The sequence below is a fragment of the Pogona vitticeps genome, chromosome 1 (genome assembly GCF_051106095.1).
Source record: "Pogona vitticeps strain Pit_001003342236 chromosome 1, PviZW2.1, whole genome shotgun sequence".
Lineage (NCBI taxonomy): Eukaryota > Metazoa > Chordata > Lepidosauria > Squamata > Agamidae > Pogona > Pogona vitticeps.
The window spans coordinates 242,360,080-242,378,587 of NC_135783.1; the positions used below are offsets into that span (position 1 = coordinate 242,360,080).

The window sequence follows — 18,508 nt, forward strand, 5'->3', positions numbered from 1 at the left end:
GCAAGCTTAACTACAGTATATGCATTCCCATCAACACACACACTGAGCTTCCCAAATGGCCAAGCTGATGTGGACTCGGGCAAACTGGCCCAGAAACCTAGGAGGCACAAAACCCCTGAATATCAGTTAAAGCAGTGGTCCCCAACCTTGGGCCTCCAGATGTTCTTGGACTACAACTCCCAGAAGCCTTCACCACCACCTCTGCTGGCCAGGATTTCTGGGAGATGAAGTCCAGGAACATCTGGAGGCCCAAGGTTGGGGACCACTGAGTTAAAGGGCTGGGGCTATCTCAGCCTATTATGTTCCTCTCAAGTGTGGGGGCTTTTTCAGAGAAGTAAGGTGCCACAGAGGGGCAGGAGGAGCTGACATAGCACTCCTTACAATGTGGCAAGATTTTAACATAAAATCTAGTACTGTACTGTGCTAAGAGATCAGCCTGCCTGAGTTTGTAGGGTGTCACCTGTGGGACCTTGGTCATTGCCCCCAATCCTCAAGCTCCATCACGGAAAGGGACGGGTAGACCACGTCTGAATACTTCACATCAAGAACGTGCAGGCAACGTTGCCCTGTATTCATGAAGCCTTTCACCGCCGGGATCTAATGGTTGTTGTGGGTTTTTCGGGCTCTTTGGCCGTGTTTTGAAGGTTCTTCCTAACGTTTCGCCAGTCTCTGTGGCCGGCATCTTCAGCTGGACAGAGTTCCTACTCCAGTCCTCTGAAGATGCCGGCCACAGAGACTGGAGAAACGTCAGGAAGAACAACCTTCAGAACACGGCCAAGAAGCCCGAAAAACCCACAACAACCAACGTTGCCCTGTCGGGATCCTGACACAACATAATATACTGTATGGTATATTGGTTGCTCTTCAGTAGCTTAGTGAAAACGAGTCAGTCCCACGCACTTGCTTTTTAATCAGATGCAGGCGTGCCTTTGCCCCGCCTAATCTAATCAGGTCTTGCGATCTTTTAAAACCCCCAAGTCCTGCTGGAGAACTAGCGCCTGGATCAGAATTAAGTGCAAGGAGCGGCGGGGTCCTGCCGTCGTCGGGTGGGATTAAATGTAAGGCGTTCTGGTAAGAGAAGGGAGGGATCACCGGCTCGAGGGCAGGATCAACCAGCGCAGCAGCCCTCCTGCTTTGGAAAATGAAGCACCGCACTGGCAGCCGGCAGCCAGCGGCGCAGGGCAGGGCTCAGTCCCGGCAGCCGGCTTCTCCCCCTGGCCAGTCTCCCCACCGCAATACTGTACTGGTCGGGCCGCCAGCGAGCGTGTTCTGCTCGGCCAAGGGCGGCGCCCTCTCGGTTTTCCCCGTCAGCAGTTTACGCTCCGCATCCCTGGGAGCAGTCTGCGCTTCTCGCCTGGATTTCGCCCCCATCCCGCTGCGGACTTAAGACAGGCCTCGCCCGGGTCCCCATCACGCTCGTCTTCCTTCGTGGAAGACGCCGTTGTTGCCTCCACAACCTCAGGCCCGTCTTAGCCGGAGGGATCCCGGGCCGCGTGCCTTCGCTCTGGGGAAACTGGTGGCGGGGACTCTTTAAGTTTCTCATTAACCTACAGAAAAGCTGCCCGAGATCAGATCACGGGTCTTCCTGTCCCAGCTCAATATTGTTTCATGGCAAAGAGGCATTCAGGCACAGAGGTCTTAGGCGAGGTGGAGACGCCGTGGATTGAGCCGAGCATCTTCCCGTGCGCAAAGGTCCTTTCCCCTAAATATTGGTTCTACGGCATTTTTATCCAAGGCGACCAACCAGATGGGTTATTTGGACGAGGGTTTAATAGTTGGCTGGATAGCTCAGTGGTTTAGGTATCTGGCTGCGGAGTCACCGGTTGGGAGTTCGATTCTCCACGGTGCCTCCAGGGAGAAGAGCCAGCCTGCGTGGCCTTGGGCAAGCTGCCTAGTGCCAGGCACCCTCGGAAGAAGGGAACGGGAAATCACTTCTGAGTAGCCTCCGTGTGGAAAAATCTGAAAAAGGGTCGACGTAAGTCAGAGTTGATGGCACATGATCGTTTCTATTAATAGGGGGATTTATCGCCCGATCGGTCCCAGACGGGAAGCGCTGGCTATGCCGGGGTCATGCATAAAAAGATCACTTTGGATTCCATTGCTTGGAATCGGTGGCATAGACGGCAACATTGCCACCAGATACCGGGTACGAAAAGAAAAGGAAAAAAAGGAGGGGTTTGGTGGCGTGGACCCAGGGCTGCAGTGCAGGTCTAGTAGTGTCTACTCGGAAGTAAGACCGGCCGCAGGTGGGAGAACTTGCTTGTCTGTCAGGGCGCGCTGCGTTGCAGGCAGCCTTAAGTGTCTAGAGAGCAGTTGCAGATCAGCACAGCGCTGGGGCCAGAGCCTCGCTCTTGGGGTTTATTATCGCCGTAGTTTTCCGGCCGGGGTGAGTTTCGAACTTGAGAGCATAATCTCCCAAGAGATGTTCTTTTCTCCGCCGACCTTCCTTCTTCCTTCAGGGTCTTGACCCACCAGAGGCGCCTCCACACAGCAAAGGCGCGCGCGTCAAAAAGACGGTGGCGGGGCTCGACCGCGCCTTTCCCTTCCCGCCCTTGGCGCGAAGGTAGAGGCGCCGTCCGGTTCCGGGCAGGGGGCCGCCCGGGAGCCTCCAAGGGGGGCCGGGAGGGACGCGGCCACCCGCTCCCCACACACTCCGCCCGCCCCCCGACCTCCCCCTCCCCTCCTCCTCCTCCCGGGGGCGGGGCGGCGCCTGGGAGCCCCGCTCGTCGGGCCAAGAGCGGCGGAGCGGGATCGCGGGGCGCCCGGCGGCGAGGGCTCCACTCGCCCCATGGCCCCGCTGCTGTGGACGTTAGCGGCGGCTGCCGCCACCGCCGCCGCCTCGCTGACTTGGGCCGGCGGGGCCCCTCCGGCGGCGGCGGGCGGCGGCGGCTTCTCGGAGGCGCGGGTGGCGCGCTGGGCGGCGGCGGCGCTCCGGCACGTGGCGGCGGCGGCGCCGTGTCCCGAGCGCGGGGGGCTCCTGCCGCGGCCGCAGTGCCAGCGCCTGGCGCGCCTCTCCCAGGGGGCCCGGCCCGCCGTCTACGTCTCCCCGCCCGCCCGGCCGGGCCACAAGGTGCGGGCGGTGCTGCCCGACGGCTGGGGGGACCGGCGGCCCGGCGCGCCCGGGGGCCCGAGCCGCAACCAGAGCGGCGGGCAGGACGCCCTCCTCGTGCTCGACCCCAGCCCCGGCGCCAGCTTCGGCCACCCGCTCCTCCTCTTCTACGTCGACTTCAACATCAGCCCGCGCCGCTGCCGGAGCCGGGACCGCCTCTACCTGGGTAAGTAAGTGGGCGGCGGGCCCGCCCCGCGAAGAACGGGTGCCCTTTTCTCTTGGGCCCCCTGATCGCCCACTTCACCCCGACGTCCCCCCGCTGATGAGAGAGATTGAGAGTTGTCCCTGGTTGGGGCTTCTTGAGGATGTATTTACTCACCTGCACAATTTGCTCACTGAAATGCGAAAGGTGTCCATGACTCAAAACTTGGAAGTAATAAATTATCAATAATATAAATAACTCCCCTCCCCTCTTAAATTTTGCGTGTATGTGTGCCAGCTACTTCCAATTTACACCAACCCTATGAATTAATAAGCTTCAGAAAGCTTAATCATTAACGGCCCTGCTCAGGTCTTGCAATTAAAGTCTAGGGTTTCCTTTACTGAATCAATCCCTCTTATGTTAGATCTTCCTGTTCTCCTACTTACTGCCTTCACCTTTTTCCTAGCATTGTCCCCCCTGCCCCCCCCCCCGCCAGCCCCAGTCTTGTCTTCTCGTGGTATCTCCAAAACAGTACAGCTTCAGCTTAGTCATTTTAGCTTTTAGTCGAGCACTCGGGATTCTCGTTCTGGAAGTTCATATCTGTAAAGCTCTCCTCCAACACATTTGAATGATCAGCTTTCTTTATTCTTCAGCTTTTATATCTGTACGCAAATTAAGAATACAGTAGTATGATGATCGTCCCCTTGATTTCCAGTGATGCATCTTCACACTCAAAGACCTTTTCCAGTTTCTTTACAACTAACCTTCTATGCTTGAGTGTTCTTTGGAGTTCAAAATGTTGTACCCTGCATTTGATTGACGTTCCAAGGTATAACAAATCTTTAACAATTTTACTTTCTTCATTGTTAGCATTAAAGTTTTATAAACCTTCTGCAGTCATGATTTTTGTCTTCTCTATGTTCACCTGTAATCCTGTTTATTCATTTCCTTCTTTCACTTTCATCAGTAGTTGTTTCTGCCTTTTTCTGCCAGTAATGTGGTCTAATCTGCATATCTTAAACTGTTCATGTTTCTCTCAGCAATTTTCATTCTTCCTTCTGACTCTGATCCAGGTTTTCAAATGATATGGTCTGCTTATAGATTGTACAGACAGCAAAATAAACCCCATCCTTGTCTGATACTTTTGTTTACTTTGTTTCTTCATATTCTATCCCAACAGTAACTTTTTGTGCACAGTACAGATTATGCATTGAGACAATAAAGTGTTCTGATAGGCCCCCTTTTAAAGAACATTTTGTAGCTTTTCAGGTATCATTCAGTCAAAAGCTTTACCATAATTTATAAAGTATAAATTGATTTTGTTCTGAAATTCTTCTGTATGCTCCAGAAACAAATGTATATTTCCAATATTGTCACCAATGCCTCTTCCTTTTCTGAATCCAGCTTCTGCCATTTCTTGCTTCATACATGGGGAAGGGTTTTGTTGTAAAATTTTAGCATCATTTTTCATTGCATGGAACTATTAATGAAATGGTTACTGCAATTTCTGGCATCTCCTTCCTTTAGAAAAAAATGATTTTTAAAAACCTTTTTTCTATTTATGATTATTGTTATAATTGTCGCTACGTGCTAGTCACATAATAGTTGCATTTAGAATTCTGTCACTTTTTACCTTTGGTTCTTGTCTGTCATTAATAGTTTTAAGAGTTTCATCATCATCCAAGTTTTGCTTTTTTAAAAATACTATTTTTGCAATATTTTGAATAATATCTCTGACTTCAGCCACAGGTATTCTGGTTCATTGTCCACTGAGATTAATAATGCTAATTCTTCAGGAAGGTTAATTACATTTTATTTTGGCACTATGATTGATTGATTCATGTTTTCTCTAAAAGTTGCGTTTGGTTGGTTTTATTTAGTCAGATTTTTCATTATACAGGTACTCCTATCTTCTTCTGTTACATCTCACAGCTGTTAGAGCCACACAATTTCTTTTGGTTTGATTTCAGAATGTGTGTATGCTGGGATTGCTGTGTATGTTGGAAGTGTCTAGCTGGTTGGTCCTTGGGAGAAGTTACTTAATTGAACACTTGCTCTGTGTTCTCCTTTGGAGGGCAGGGCATTTCTTTTAAATTGCATCTAACTTTAAGGTTTTTCTTAACTGCTGTCAAAGCATCAGTGATTTACTCTGCCTATCAGCAAACATCAAGAGCAATGGGATGCCTTTGTCTTGATTCCTTTCCAAAAGCTAGGAAGCTTCCTATTTCTCAAAATCGTTATCAGCTTTATAGGAAACTTCCCTTTAAATCTTCCTAGCCTTTGGAAGGGAAAAGCGACAGAAGCATCCTGTTGCTTTTTAATGTTTGCTAAGGGACACAGTGAATCAGCAATGCTTTGACAACAGTTAAAAAAAAACATTTCAAAGCATGGCTGATAAAATTAGCAACAATTAAAAAGAAATGCCCTGCCTTCCAAAGGAGAGCTCAGAGGAAGTGTTATGTTTAAGTGACCTCTCCAAAGGGACAGCCTTAAAAATCCTAAGAAATCTTTCCCTTTCAAATGAGACAGTAATATTTCCTTTTAAAGTGAAAAATCTTGATCTTGTCCAGCAGGGTCAGTTGAGGTGCGCTCCGGTTTCCTGATTTGAACCACACTGTGCTTGCTAGTGAATTGCACCACACACCTCTGTCTGACCTTGAGCAATATTAGCTGGCCCAAGACTGCCCTGTCCAATTTGGCCATCTAGCCACGCTCTAAGTTAACGTAAGTGCCACTATAGTTGCTGAAAAGATAAAAGACCTGTCACTTGTGTCATGTTCCACTACCTCTGCTGCCCACTCACCCAGCCCAAAACCCTAGAAGGTAAGTGATCATTTCCTTTTAGTTTAGAGAAGCTTAGACTCTGTTGCCTCCCTGTGTGGGAGTTAGCCACTGATGGCTCTCCCTGCCCTCTGAAAAAAGAAAGTGTAGTGAATAGATTACACACATCAGTGAATTGATTCATTAGTTTGTTAGCCATGCTTATGAATGGAAGGCTCATGCTGATGGCAGTGACATTTTTACATTTGTGGACCAGGGATTGCAGGTACCTTCTCAGAAGGCGCATGCTCTCATGTTACTTGGTCAAAGGAAAGCCTTTGCCATACACAGAGTTCATTAAAATATTGTTAAAAATAATTGACATCTCTTATGGCATCATTCTAAGGGGCACCATTCAAAGGGGGCGACTACACTCACTGTAGCTTGGTTTGCAGGCCAGGCTTTCTTATGGCTGCATTTGGTTTATGTGATGACATAAAGCCCCCCTGATTGTTTTGGTGCCAGTGTCCACACTGACCCTCAGTCTAGTACAATTGGATATACCCTCACAGACTGCCCACCTGTCCATCCCTGCTCCTCCCTCTCTCTCCCCCCACCTCTCTCTTTTGGTCAGTGCAGAGATTATATATACACACACACACACACACACACAGAGTATTAGGATGCCTAGGAGGACAGATGGTGCAGGTGGGTGTTCTTGCTGTCCCAAAACATCACGTCAGCACTCAATACTGTACATCACCATAATGCCACCTATTCTTTTGTAGAATACAACAAACACTCACACAGGGAAAACACTGTTTGAATTGTTTCAGCTTTTAAAAAAGTAAAAGCCTCTAGTGGCAGAGGGAAAAACTCTTGAAATTGGAAGCAAAAAAAAAACAACAAAAAACAGGCTGATTCACAGCGATGTCATGTGATCACTGAGAAATGCTTCAGTGTAGTTACATCCTAAATTAGTTAATTACTCTTATAGATTAATCAACCAAGCTCTGCAGTCAAATGGGCAGGCACCCCCCTACTCCTTCCCAACAATTTTTATTTTGTTTTGTTTTGCTTTGTTTTGTTTGTGTTTTTTTGTCATACCTTTGTCTCACTGCCCTCTTGCTCTTCTGGTTTGGAAGGGAGCTTTGTGCTGTGTTGCTTCAGCTGCTGGGGGATGCTTGTTGTTTATTTTTCTTGGGAGGATGAAAGTCTGACAGTTTCTCATGATTTACAAGGTGGACGATCAACTTGTGGTCCTCCATATATTGTTGGGCTGCCTCCATCCCCACGATGCCTCGCCAGTGGCTGTGCTGGCCCAGCCTCTTGGGAGCTGCCGTGCAACAACACCTGGATGCCCATCCCAGGTTTACAGTAAAGGGTTGGAGTGCTATGGGGACAGCTCTGCATTCCTGCCTGTGCCTGATCTGGCTTTGATTTCTGTATTTATGTTGCTGGCCTATTACTGTGCGCTGCTTAATTGGCTTCTGTTTTTGATCAAGAACATCCAAAGAACAACAGGAGAGAATGAATGGTGTTCTTTCCTATGATCCCATCACGCTTTGGAGCAGAGGGAGAAGGGATAGCTTTGGAGGAACAGGCCTCAGATCTTGATTTATTTATTTATTTTCTTTTTTTCTTTTAGGGAGAATGGCACCATTTGCCTGCACAGATCCTGTGCCAAAGTAACCAAAATGTGCCTTTTTCCCCCCAGAAAAGTAAATCCTATGGACAGGCTTACTCTGAACCTGTGTCTCCTCTCCTTTCCAGGCAGTTATGAGTGTTTGACTCTTGCCCAGAGGAGCCACTGCGAGAACCAACTGAAGCGAAGGCCAGGGCGTGGCAAAGGACGGAGCCAGTGGCCAACAGGCCGTGTTCGCCGAGAGGAGCCCCCAGTTGGACTTTGTGAAATCCACTTTCTGCCCATGGCAGTCACAGTGCAGGACCCAAAACATCTGCAAAAATTGCACTGTGTGGGTGGGTGCCTGGGCTGGGGAGTTGGAATTAACCAGAGAGTCCATGCTTTGTGGGAGGTTCATCCAGCTCCCAGTCTTTTTTTGGGGGGGTCACTCCACTGTTTCTGCTAAAATCTTCAAAGCTTGGAAATTTCCTTTTTTTATGGCAGTGGGGTAACTGGCAATTCAAAGAGTTGTAGTCAAGATAGTAAGTTCTCCCATTTCTGATAGTAAGTTCTTCCAGTTGCTGGATCCCACAGTGATTTTCCTTTTTTTGGGGGGGGGGGGGAATGGTCATTGCAGGAAGGAAAGAAGAAAGTAAAAGCTACACAGGGATCTTCGCCATCCTAAGCATTCAGTGAGGTTTGAGATCTGACTTAACCGTAATTGTCATCTAGGGTTAGCTTCCGCTTTGGGGGTCTGGGGTGTCAAAAGACAGTAAGTGAGTAAAGGTGCAGGATGGGACACAGTGGTAAGTAAGTGCAAAGAGAGAGGCTCACGGGATTGATTGCAGGCACTGAGAATATGGCCATTCTCTCACTTCCCTGAGTTGCCCTTGACCCTACCTCATTCCAGGTAACCTTTGCTTGTTTCATACACCCATGTCAAACTCTTGAGTACTCCTCTCCTGCCGCACTTCCTTCCTTTCACAGATCTCCATGGATACAGTCCGTGCCCACAGCCTCTGCCCCTTGTTGGCTCTGGTTCCACAGCAGCTTATTGTGAGCTCAACAAGAATACCCGCCGGTGCCATCGCCAGCAGCTTCCGATGTACAAGTCATGCCGCCTGTATCAGACATGTGATCACGCTGTGCTGATTGCAGGTGTGGCCTTTGGAATGGAGGGTAGGGTGGAGGAGCTATTAGGTTGTGTGGATGCACAACTGGAACAAGAAGGAGATTACAGCCTTTGGCTCCAGGGCAAGCAGTGTCTTGGGGAAGTGTGAATCAAATCACTGGCTGATCTGTAGGGTCCCTGTCTTGCATGGCAGGGTTCGTACTACACGATTGCCTCTTCTTCCTTGACCTTTTGCAGCCAGAGTCAGTCCCTCCAGTTCACCGTGTTGCTGACAGTGTTTTTCCCCTAGGTGGCTGGCAGGAGCAGGTCACTTACCCCCACCATGCTCAGAACCTGCTGCTCTTCTACCAGATGCTTCGACAAAATGGCTTCCACCAGGATCATATCAAGGCCTTCTTTGCAAATGAAGGGCAAGGCTCAGGTACAGGGGGAGGAAGACTCTGAGATCCCTACAGAGTTGACAATGCCCCTTGATTTCCTGGGAGATCGACTTTTCCATATCTTTGAATGTCAATAGCTCAGCTCTCAAAAGGATTACTTTTCTGTACTATAACAATTCAGAATCTCTAGTCAGCATGGTCATTGGCCCTGCTGACTGCAGGATTTGGAATTGTAGTCTGAAAAAGTAACTTTTCGAAGCCGCAACTACCATTTGCAGAGACTGGGAGCTCTTGATTCTCAATGTGTGTTGGTTCTATCCAGTGGGTTCCTCTTACCTATTGCTCACCATCAACTTTCCAGATAGGGTCTAGCATTTCAGAGTGATGTCCTGCAGCAGCTACGTGACTTCCTGGAGAGTAGTTGCTGTGAAAGCACAGGCAATCAGCCCAGGATGGTCAAAGTGGGTTCCCTTTCCAGCCTGTTCTCCTATCCAAAAGGGTAGGAGGGCAGACCAGGAGCAGGGTCTGTTCTGAGTAGATTCTATCAGAAGCTGGAAGGGAGGAGACCGATTGAGAAGGGCACACAGGAATCAACAGCTCTTCCTTCCTTCTTTCTTTGGCAGTGGCTGTGGAGATGGGTGATGTGCATCCAGCCACGGAGAAGCTGGCAATCCGCTCCCACCTAGCCTTGCTGTGCCGGAGCCTGCATTGTGCCGATTCATTGGTGCTCTACCTCAATAGTCCGGCGGCCAGTGATGGCACCATGCTGCTGTGGGATGCTAACCATAATGGCATTGTGAGTGGGGAGCAGGGCAGGGAGGGACGAAAAACAAAAAAAAAGAGAGAGAGGAGGGCATCTTTTAGAGGCTGGGGCTGTCATGGGATTGTCGTGGGATACTTATGAAGAAATAACTCTGCCAGCATATTGTAGCCTGCCAGCAGTCCCAGATACCATAAGAAAATATATACAGTATATATATCACAACATGTACCATCTGGGTATTTAAAATGGATCCAGAATTATTTTCAGTGAAACATTTTCTAACCTGTGATGCACCAACAGATCTCATGAGGGTGTACAGTCAATAAATCACACAGAGGAAAATTCAGGGAGTTTAGTATATTTGGCAGTCCCTGCTTGAGCTCCACACTGCAATAGAGGGCAGGAAAATTTGGGTTAGAGGACTAAAAAGGTGCTTGAGCAGAGAACTCCAGCAGGAGTTGACGACGGGCAACCTTTCTAGAAGGCCCTTCTGCTCGGCCCCTCTGTGCCTCTTCTAGACCTGCCTTTGGCCATCTGCAAGTGAGTGTGCTTTCACTGGCTGGAAGTGGAAAGTGAAGGGAGCCTCGCTCGCTAGGGCAGAGAGGCAGAGCAGCACGGTGGACGGTGGGTCATCCCACCTGTCTGGACATGTCCTGGGCAGCCTGACTGGAAGAAAGGGGAAACACTGACAGAAATTGCTGTGGTGGCTTCAGCCATCTCCTCTCCTCTGCTCCCTTCAAAGGACTGTCCAGCTCTTTCATGTGCGCCCTGGGGCGGGGGGTGGGGGGGAGAGAGAAAGCCACACCAGCTTTTGTAGCGGGCGCTGGCCTCAGCTTGCTCTTTCCTACTTAATCTGCTCCTTTTAACTCCCAGGCGGCGGAATTCCCTTGATCACTGAACTGTACAGAGTTGGGGGTGGGGGGCCGGGGGGGCGAGAGGGCTGTGACAAAGGGGCAGGTGCTGACGAGCTGCTTCCTCCTCTGTAACAGGCTGATCCAAAGGAGCGTTACCCCATCTCAGAGCTCTTAGCTGACCTGGAAAACTGCAATGCCCGCCGAGTCCTCCTCTTCCTGGACCAGAGCTATCCAGGGCCATTGGCAAAGAAGCTGCGGGCCTCACGCCACCATCCCAACGTGGTGCTGGTCCATAGCACCACCAGTACCACCACTGGTGGGTCAGCTTTTGCTGAGTTCTGGGCAGGGCTGCAGCCTGACCAATGTCTGCTCCAGTATATCTCGCCGGTAAGTGCCGCGCAGGGCCAAGCCGTGGGGTAAAGAGGCCACAGTTGTGCAGGTACCAAGACTTCAAAGGGGAATGGAGTGGACACAAAGACAGAAGAGGCTGCCTGACACCGCACACCAGACCATTGGCCCATTCCATGCTGTCTGTCCTGAATGGTGGCAGGTCTCCAGCAAAGAGCTCTCACAGTCTCTTGCTACCTGCTCCTGTGAACTGGAGATTCCAGGGATTGAGCCCAGGAGTATGCAAAGCATGCAGTCTGCCAGTGAGTTATTAGCCCGCCAGTTGATCCCAATGCTGCTTGTTCGTTCCAAACAAAATACCAGCATTGTCCCAAACAGGGAGCAGGAAGTCCCTGTCTTAACATTGCCTTCTGGCAGGTGGCAAGGCCAACAGGTGTCTGTCCAGTTCAAAGGCATAACTCTTTGCGGCCAGGCAGCATCATTAACTGGGTAGCAGGACTCTGGATGTTCTGTTCCTAATATTGGGGGGTGGGGAAATGGGGTCGGGAATCTTAGGGAAGGGAGCACCAGCATGTTGTTTCTCCAGGAGCAGAAACACTTAGGAGATTATCAGAATGCCAGCAAGTACATTAACATAATATATATCTATCTACCTTCCTGAAATCAGGTTGTCTTTTGACACTCAGGTTGATTTCCTGAATTTGGGAGCCAGGAAAAGTTGCCTTGTTCTGTTATTGTTATTCCAGAGCAAGTAATGGTATTTATATTGTCAGGAAATGCTTAGCTGTGAACTTTCTGAAAGTCCTGGGGTGATTTTTTTTTCAAGTGTAAAAGACATGCTGTTCAGCTGTTTCAGGTGAAGCTGCAATGTACATGATAAAGCCAATACAATGTCTGTGGAAATGTGCCGCAGAACAACATTTTTATATATGCATTGTTGCTCCTTGAGTATGTGTGGAGGAAATGCAATTTGAGTACAACAGCTTGCTTCCACTGCACAAAAGCAGACCAGTGCTACTAGCAAAAAAGGGCTTACACTTTTCAGAACCATTTTAATTTATGTTTACATTCGTTTTGGTTGGAGATGGATTCAGCTTGTTGCATCTAAATACCACCGAAATGAATAGAGTCATTAAAAGGTGTGTGTGTGGGGGAAGTCTGTGCGTCTTATGGAGCGAAGCTGGCGATTTCGCCCCTGCAGGCCCCATGGGGGGGTAGCCTTGCAAGGGTCTGAGTGAGCCTTCCAGGACCCTTGCGAGGCTCCACCCACCCCCCGGGGCCAGCGGAGGTGAAATTGCCAGCTTCTAGGACCTTTTCTGAGGCTTGAGAAGCTTCAGAAGAGTCCCTGAAGGTGGCGATTTTGCCCCCGCTGGGCCTGGGGGGGCAGGGTGAGCCTCCAAAGGGTCCTAGGGTGTGTTTCATAAGATGGACCTCTCCATAAGGATCACCAAATTTTTAGGAGAAGAAAACAGATTATTATTTTCCTGTTCTCTTCTCCTAAAAATTTGGTGCATCTTATGGAGAGGTGCGTCTTATGGAGCAAAAAATACAGTAATAGGTAAGGTACAAATGTCCCCAATGATTGGATTGTTGAATCTGTTTGATAACAATCAATTAAAGAGAGAAGAAAATGAATTAATTATTCTAACAGTGACAGTGGCAAGGTTAATAATTGCAAAAAAACTGAAAAATAATAATCAGATTAGTAGTGAGGAGTGGTATAGAGAAATGTGGAACACAGAAATTAATAAATTAACTTGTGAAACTAAGATTAGAAGCGGAATAATGAAATGTAATGATTTTAAACAAATATGGAACTTGTTTTTGGTACATGTGTTCCAGAAAGGGAAGAGATATACACCTAGAGAAGAATCAATATATTACTGGAATGAAACAGGGCAATTTGAAATATAGGAATTAAGACCATGGAACTAGTCTTGAGTGGGGGGAGGGTAACACAGAGTGAAGAAAAGAGTTTGTGTGATAAGAAGATATAATACAATGATTTGTAAAATGGTAGATTGGGTACATGTTTTTATTTTTTAAATAAATAAAATAAAATAAATTCATAGAATTCAGGTCATGATTCCCTTTTTAGGTTTATTTCATTAAGACCTGTGTGGCTAATATAATCAGCATCCAAGCTAGCATCAGCAAGTCAAGGAAATTCCACATGGAATGATATGGAGATTTGGGGGCAGTTGGGAGGCTGGTAATTCTACTTAAGTAATCTATACTGTTTTGACCAGCCTTCCAGGATCATTTTATAGATTATCGAGATAATAAAACTGAAGCACTCTGACTAGTACTGTGCAAAAAATATCCTGTGTGCAAGTATGATTCAATGGAAAGGAAATTATCTCCAAAAAGTTTTAAAGGAGCAAAAATTTCAGAAAAATTTTCATGGGAAAGGCTCAGGATTTTTGTGCTTCCCCCTAGTGCTAGTTAGCTAAAATGGCTTTGTCTCTATGCATCTTATCTTTAATTATACAGTCATAGCTGAGGCAGTTATCACTCCCTATGCTTATCCTGCTCCAGTTGCCCACACTTTAGTTAAAGCCAAGGGAAGGTCTTATAACACCTTCAATGGGGCTTCTTCAGACCCGGAGCTGTAGCCAGCCAGGGATGGAGATGTGTAACAGAAATGAAAAAGAGGAACCACCTTACGATATGATCCAAAGACATTTTTAAAAGCCTCGAAAATGAGGCAGAAAAGCAGAAATCCCTTTCATAAGGAAATAAAACTTAGGAGGGAGATTGGATGGTAAACTCCCTCACGACCCTAGCTTCACCCTTTCCCCAAAGGTGGACTCACTGCTCATCTGTGCAACAGAGCTTAGAGGGGATGTGCCTTATTACAGCAACAAAAAGTATCTACACACTTGATCTTAGCCAAAAGGCTGAGAAGTGATCAACAAAATGTATCTAAATGGAAGGTCTGGGGAATGAACACCAGTGATGAACACTAAAGAATGAAAAGTGATGGGCCCAATTTTTTTCTTTCCTTTTCTGTTCTGAGATTTTTCTTCTTCGTACTCCTCTGAACATGGAAGACCACTTTGAATGATATTTCCAACATTTCTCCATTCTGGAGGGTGTCTGTGTTCCCTCTAGCAAGATTACATAGTCCAAGTATGACACTAGGTAAAGGGAATTATTGGAGGAAACAAAATGGTCGCCAGGCTACACCACAGTGGGGGTGATTGCTACTTGCAGTGGCACCCTAAAAATTGGTGGATTTGTATCCACAGTTATTCTGTCCCCAAACAGAGTGGAGAACTTTGAAAGGACATTTGAGCACAGCTACACTTGAAACATTATAGAAGGCTGCATAAATGCTTGTGATGATGACTGGTCGCCGAGGGCAACTCAAAGCAAAGCCAATTCTCCTTTCTTGCAGGTGGGCCCATGGTCTGCAGTCTTGGCTTCTGGTGTCCCAGCCCAACTTCTCAACGTCACTTTAGCAGGAGCACCCTGCCGTTCTGTGCCACCCCTGGGTGAGGCGGAGCGCCAGCGTCGCTACGAGGGCTGTCAGAATCTTCCTACCATGTTATGGTATCAGAGCAGGCACCAGCAGCTGCCCCAGGAGGACGACTGAGCCTGGCAGAGTACAAGTCACGGCCTGTCCTCAAGATCAGGACTGTACTGTAAGCCATGGACTTTCCCCCAACTCACCCCCCGAGGTTCTTGGCTTCATGGGACGCTGGAGGAGTTAACTGATCTGAAACAGCTTCCCAGCAAGTTGGTGTGGAACTGCTTTAGGACATGGCTGCGATAGGCTGAAGCATTCTTAACGAACTGGTGAGCAGGCCTCCTGTCAAAGCCGGCCAGGGCCAGGGGAAGCCAAGTGTGGTGAAGTTTGATTTTACGTGCTGCCACCCATATATATATATATATATGGCTATAGAGAAAAATGCTTGAGTCACACACTGGGGTGAATCCAGCACCCATCACCATCTAGAATATGGCTGTGTGCAGAATAACAGGGTGGCAATCAAGGCTAAGGTGCAAGGTGTTGCTAAGGTAGTATGGACTGTGTAAATTGGCCCTGCACCCACCCTCATGGCTGGACTATACTGCTGATAGATACTCAGCAATGTGTGCCCCTAGAAAGGCAGAGCTGGGTATCACTCACTCCCCCACCGCCCCGGTCAGTGGCTAACAAAATTCCAAAGTTGTCCTTTGTTGAGAGAGAAAATGAATAAAGGCCATTGCTTTTGGGTTCCTCCTCCTGTTTCTATTTACTTGTTATGGCACTATGTTATGTTAAAAAGCTGGGTTATTCCAAGACATTTTACTGTCCGAGACAAATCAAATTGTACTACTGTACAACTGTGCATGGACATGCACACTCAGTTTCATGCACAGAAGACTAGAGAAGAAGTTTAGTCTTCCTTCAAAACTATCTTCCATTGTACTGAAAAAGAACCTAGGTTAGGAGTAGCACAGCTGTTGCCCCTCACCACCTTACTGCCCCCTGCCCTCTCCTAAAAATTGCCACTTGAGGCAGCAGAATCATTTGGCTTCATGCTATGGCCAGTGTCACGGTCCCTTCTAGCTCCTTGTAAGAATTGAAAGCGAAAAGCAAAGTGTGCCACTTACATACCTCCTCCTAGTGCTTAAAGCACTCTCTGGACAGTTTAACCATTTAATTATGCAGGTTACACACACACCTGTGAGCTGGGTATGGTACTCAATTTACTGACCTCAGGAGGATGGAACGCTGAGTCAACCTTGAGCCGGCTACCTGGGGCTGCTAGCCTCAAACTCAAGTCATGACCAGCATTTTTACTGCAGTAAAACCACTACACCTGGGGCTGCTTTACAAGGGTGACTTCTGCTACTGCAAGCACTTAATTAGGGTGTGTGTCCTTGACAGGAGAAACCAGGAGCTCGTGGGGGAACAAACTGGTACAATCTCAAGAGAGTACATACTGCTCCTTACTGGTATAAAATTCAGCAAATCCTCCATTCCAGTCTTCTAGTACAAAGTGCAGACTCCCAAGCCATGGCTTTTCTGTTATTTCCAGGAGGTGACCCTTGGATAATCATGGACCCACCATGGCCTTGAGCCATGCCCATACTTACATGCCATTCAGCTTTCTCCATTCCATGGAGAGGCCAAGGCCTTGAGGGACATCATCTTAAGTCCACACAGCTAATTCATGGTAGTTTTCACTTCGTTACAACCATTTTGTCTGTGTGTCACTCACTTTTCCTAAAGAGAGATATTGGGACCCTGTTCTCCTTGGTTCACTGGGAGATGAGTGGATTCAAGGACTGAAGCACAGAAAAGCAGCAAGGTTCTTAATTGGTGAATCTGAGAAGTCACATGGATTGCTCAGTCCTAAGGGCAGTAGTTTCCTAAGCTTCACTTCCCATTTATCTCATGGATTTGTTTACCTTCCTGAAAAGTAAAGGACCTATAGGTAGAAGACCAAGATGCCCTCTGCACCAGGTATAACTCAGACTGATAGAAACTCTGCTCCTAAGAGAATAGGTAAAGGTAAAGATCCTTGACATTTAGTCCAGTCGTGCTCATCCCCATTTCCAAGCCATAGAGCCAGCGTTTGTCCAAAGGCAGTTTCCGTGGTCACATGGCCAATGCAACTAGACATGGAACACCATTACCTTCCCACCGAGGTGGTACCTATTTATCTACTCGCATTTTTACATGCTTTCGAACTGCTAGGTTGGTATGAGCTGGGACGAGCAACAGGCACTCACTTTGTCGCGTGGATTCTATCTTACGACTGCTAGTCTTCTGACCTTGCAGCATAGACGCTTCTGCGGTTTAACCCACAGCGCCACCCGTCCCCAAAGAAAATACTGGGCATTAAAAGGACCACTGATATCTTTAGATGTTTTTTCAGGTAAAAATTCTGGCATGGACAAATAAAAGCAGTACAATCTATTGGTGGCCTGATGGAAGCCTCATACATGTTGCGATGCTCAAAGTGGGTTCCCTTCCAGGCCTTGTCGCCTAACCAAGATGGCAGGATGACCAAGGGGGAGTAGCATTTGATCTCAACATGGTCACTGGAAGTATGTGCAGTCTATCAGAGGCTGGGGGAGAGATACAGGAGGCTGGAGAATCAACAGCTCCTTTCCTGCATCATGACTATGGGGTTGGGCAGCTTCTATACGGCCACAAAGCTGATAATCTGTTGCTACTTAACCTTGCCGTGTCACAGCTTGTATTGTGCCGATTCGCTGGTGTTGTATGACAATAATTGTATGGTCATGCTGGCAGGATGGCAGCCAACCAACCACCATTTCTTCCCAGTCTCACATTCTTCAGATTGAAAATACTGGATCCGCAGATGGCTCTCAAAACACTCAAGGGTTTATGAAAATCAAAACACATTTAAAAATCAACTGATGAACACAGTCAGCCATTCTCTAAAATCTCCTTGCAGTTGCATACAAAGTGCTGGTAATACCCCCATATCTCCTCCCCATCTTCCCACATTCATGTTTGCAAGGAAAAGCATTTATTCATGGTCCCAGCCTCCCCGTCATTAATCACTGATAATACATCAGATTCATGAGCAACTCAGAAGAACGTTTGCTATCTAGCCTTTCTCAGGTTTGGCCTCCACGACGTGGTGTGTACTCTGGTAAGCATCTTCTCCATTATTGTCAGCAGTCACTGACAGCAGAGATGGTTGCTGCTCCCTCTTTGCCTTCAAGCCCAGATTCTCCTGCAAAAGCGATTCCTGTTTCTGTGGGTCCACTGAGTAGTTCTTTCTGTTTCATGACTATGATGACGCATTGGACTCAGAGGTCCTTTCAGTGCTTAGATTTGATGTTGCGGTGGTTGACTCACCTTCTGTTTCAGTCTCGGTTTCCTCCTCCTCCTCCTCCTCCTCCTCCTCGTCCTTACGTTTAGGCTGAGGCTTAACCTCAGGCTTAACCTCAGGTTTAGGCTCAGGCTTAGTTTCAGGCTCAGCTTTGGTCTCAGACTCAGTTGCAGCACTCTTTTCACTGCCTCCTGCTGTCCCATATATGTCACTGCTCTTCCTGGTGGATGTTTTGGAAACAATACTACCCTCACTCTCAGACTTCAGCACAGGGCCAGTCTTGCTTTGCACCTCCATGATATCTGGCACCTCACTTCCTTGCTGCATCCACATGTCAGTGTAGAAGCCGCCCTTCTTCAATAGTTCCTCATGCCTGCAAAATTCAGAAAGACAGTTCAATCCAAAGGTTCCACAAAGTTCTGAGTGAATCTCAAAGAAGCATCCACAGACCTACAACTTTCCACTTCTGTGCTGGATCCTTCCCAACACATATCTACATCCTACAGCCACTCTGCCAGTAAAGCCCAGGCTGCAAAAAAAGAAGAGCTCCAGCCTGGTCAACAGGGAGAAAGACCAATGGCAGGGATGTAAGA

At 47.9% G+C, this 18,508-nt stretch overlaps 2 protein-coding genes across 5 annotated transcripts in view; one reads left to right on the forward strand and one right to left on the reverse strand.

The window, feature by feature from the left end:
• The first annotated feature begins 1,141 nt into the window (after nucleotides 1-1,141).
• On the forward strand, nucleotides 1,142-15,340 carry LOC110078168 (uncharacterized). Its single transcript, XM_020791981.3, has 8 exons — nucleotides 1,142-1,306; nucleotides 2,564-3,275; nucleotides 7,785-7,991; nucleotides 8,623-8,793; nucleotides 9,057-9,188; nucleotides 9,771-9,943; nucleotides 10,900-11,151; nucleotides 14,513-15,340. Exons 1-8 carry the CDS (start codon nucleotides 1,142-1,144, stop codon nucleotides 14,708-14,710), a joined length of 2,010 nt encoding a protein of 669 aa, XP_020647640.3. The 3' UTR covers nucleotides 14,711-15,340.
• Nucleotides 15,341-17,436: 2,096 nt separating this feature from the next.
• The window catches only part of ABCB6 (ATP binding cassette subfamily B member 6 (LAN blood group)), a 46,362-nt gene continuing 45,290 nt past the window's right edge, over nucleotides 17,437-18,508 (reverse strand). For all 4 annotated transcript variants that reach the window (XM_072985327.2, XM_072985328.2, XM_072985326.2 and 1 more), the window contains one exon: nucleotides 17,437-18,288. In XM_072985327.2, the coding sequence (XP_072841428.2) occupies nucleotides 17,874-18,288 (415 nt within the window). In that variant the 3' untranslated portion in view covers nucleotides 17,437-17,873. The remainder of the gene's footprint in view (nucleotides 18,289-18,508) is intronic.

Excerpts from the sequence above, each read along its gene's own strand:
- LOC110078168 (XM_020791981.3), top strand. The coding sequence starts at position 1,142 with ATGAAGCACCGCACTGGCAGCCGGCAGCCAGCGGCGCAGGGCAGGGCT. Across the intron at positions 9,189-9,770 it reads AAATGAAGGGCAAGGCTCAG|TGGCTGTGGAGATGGGTGAT; the intron begins GTACAGGGGGAG and ends TTTCTTTGGCAG. Across the intron at positions 11,152-14,512 it reads TGCTCCAGTATATCTCGCCG|GTGGGCCCATGGTCTGCAGT; the intron begins GTAAGTGCCGCG and ends CCTTTCTTGCAG.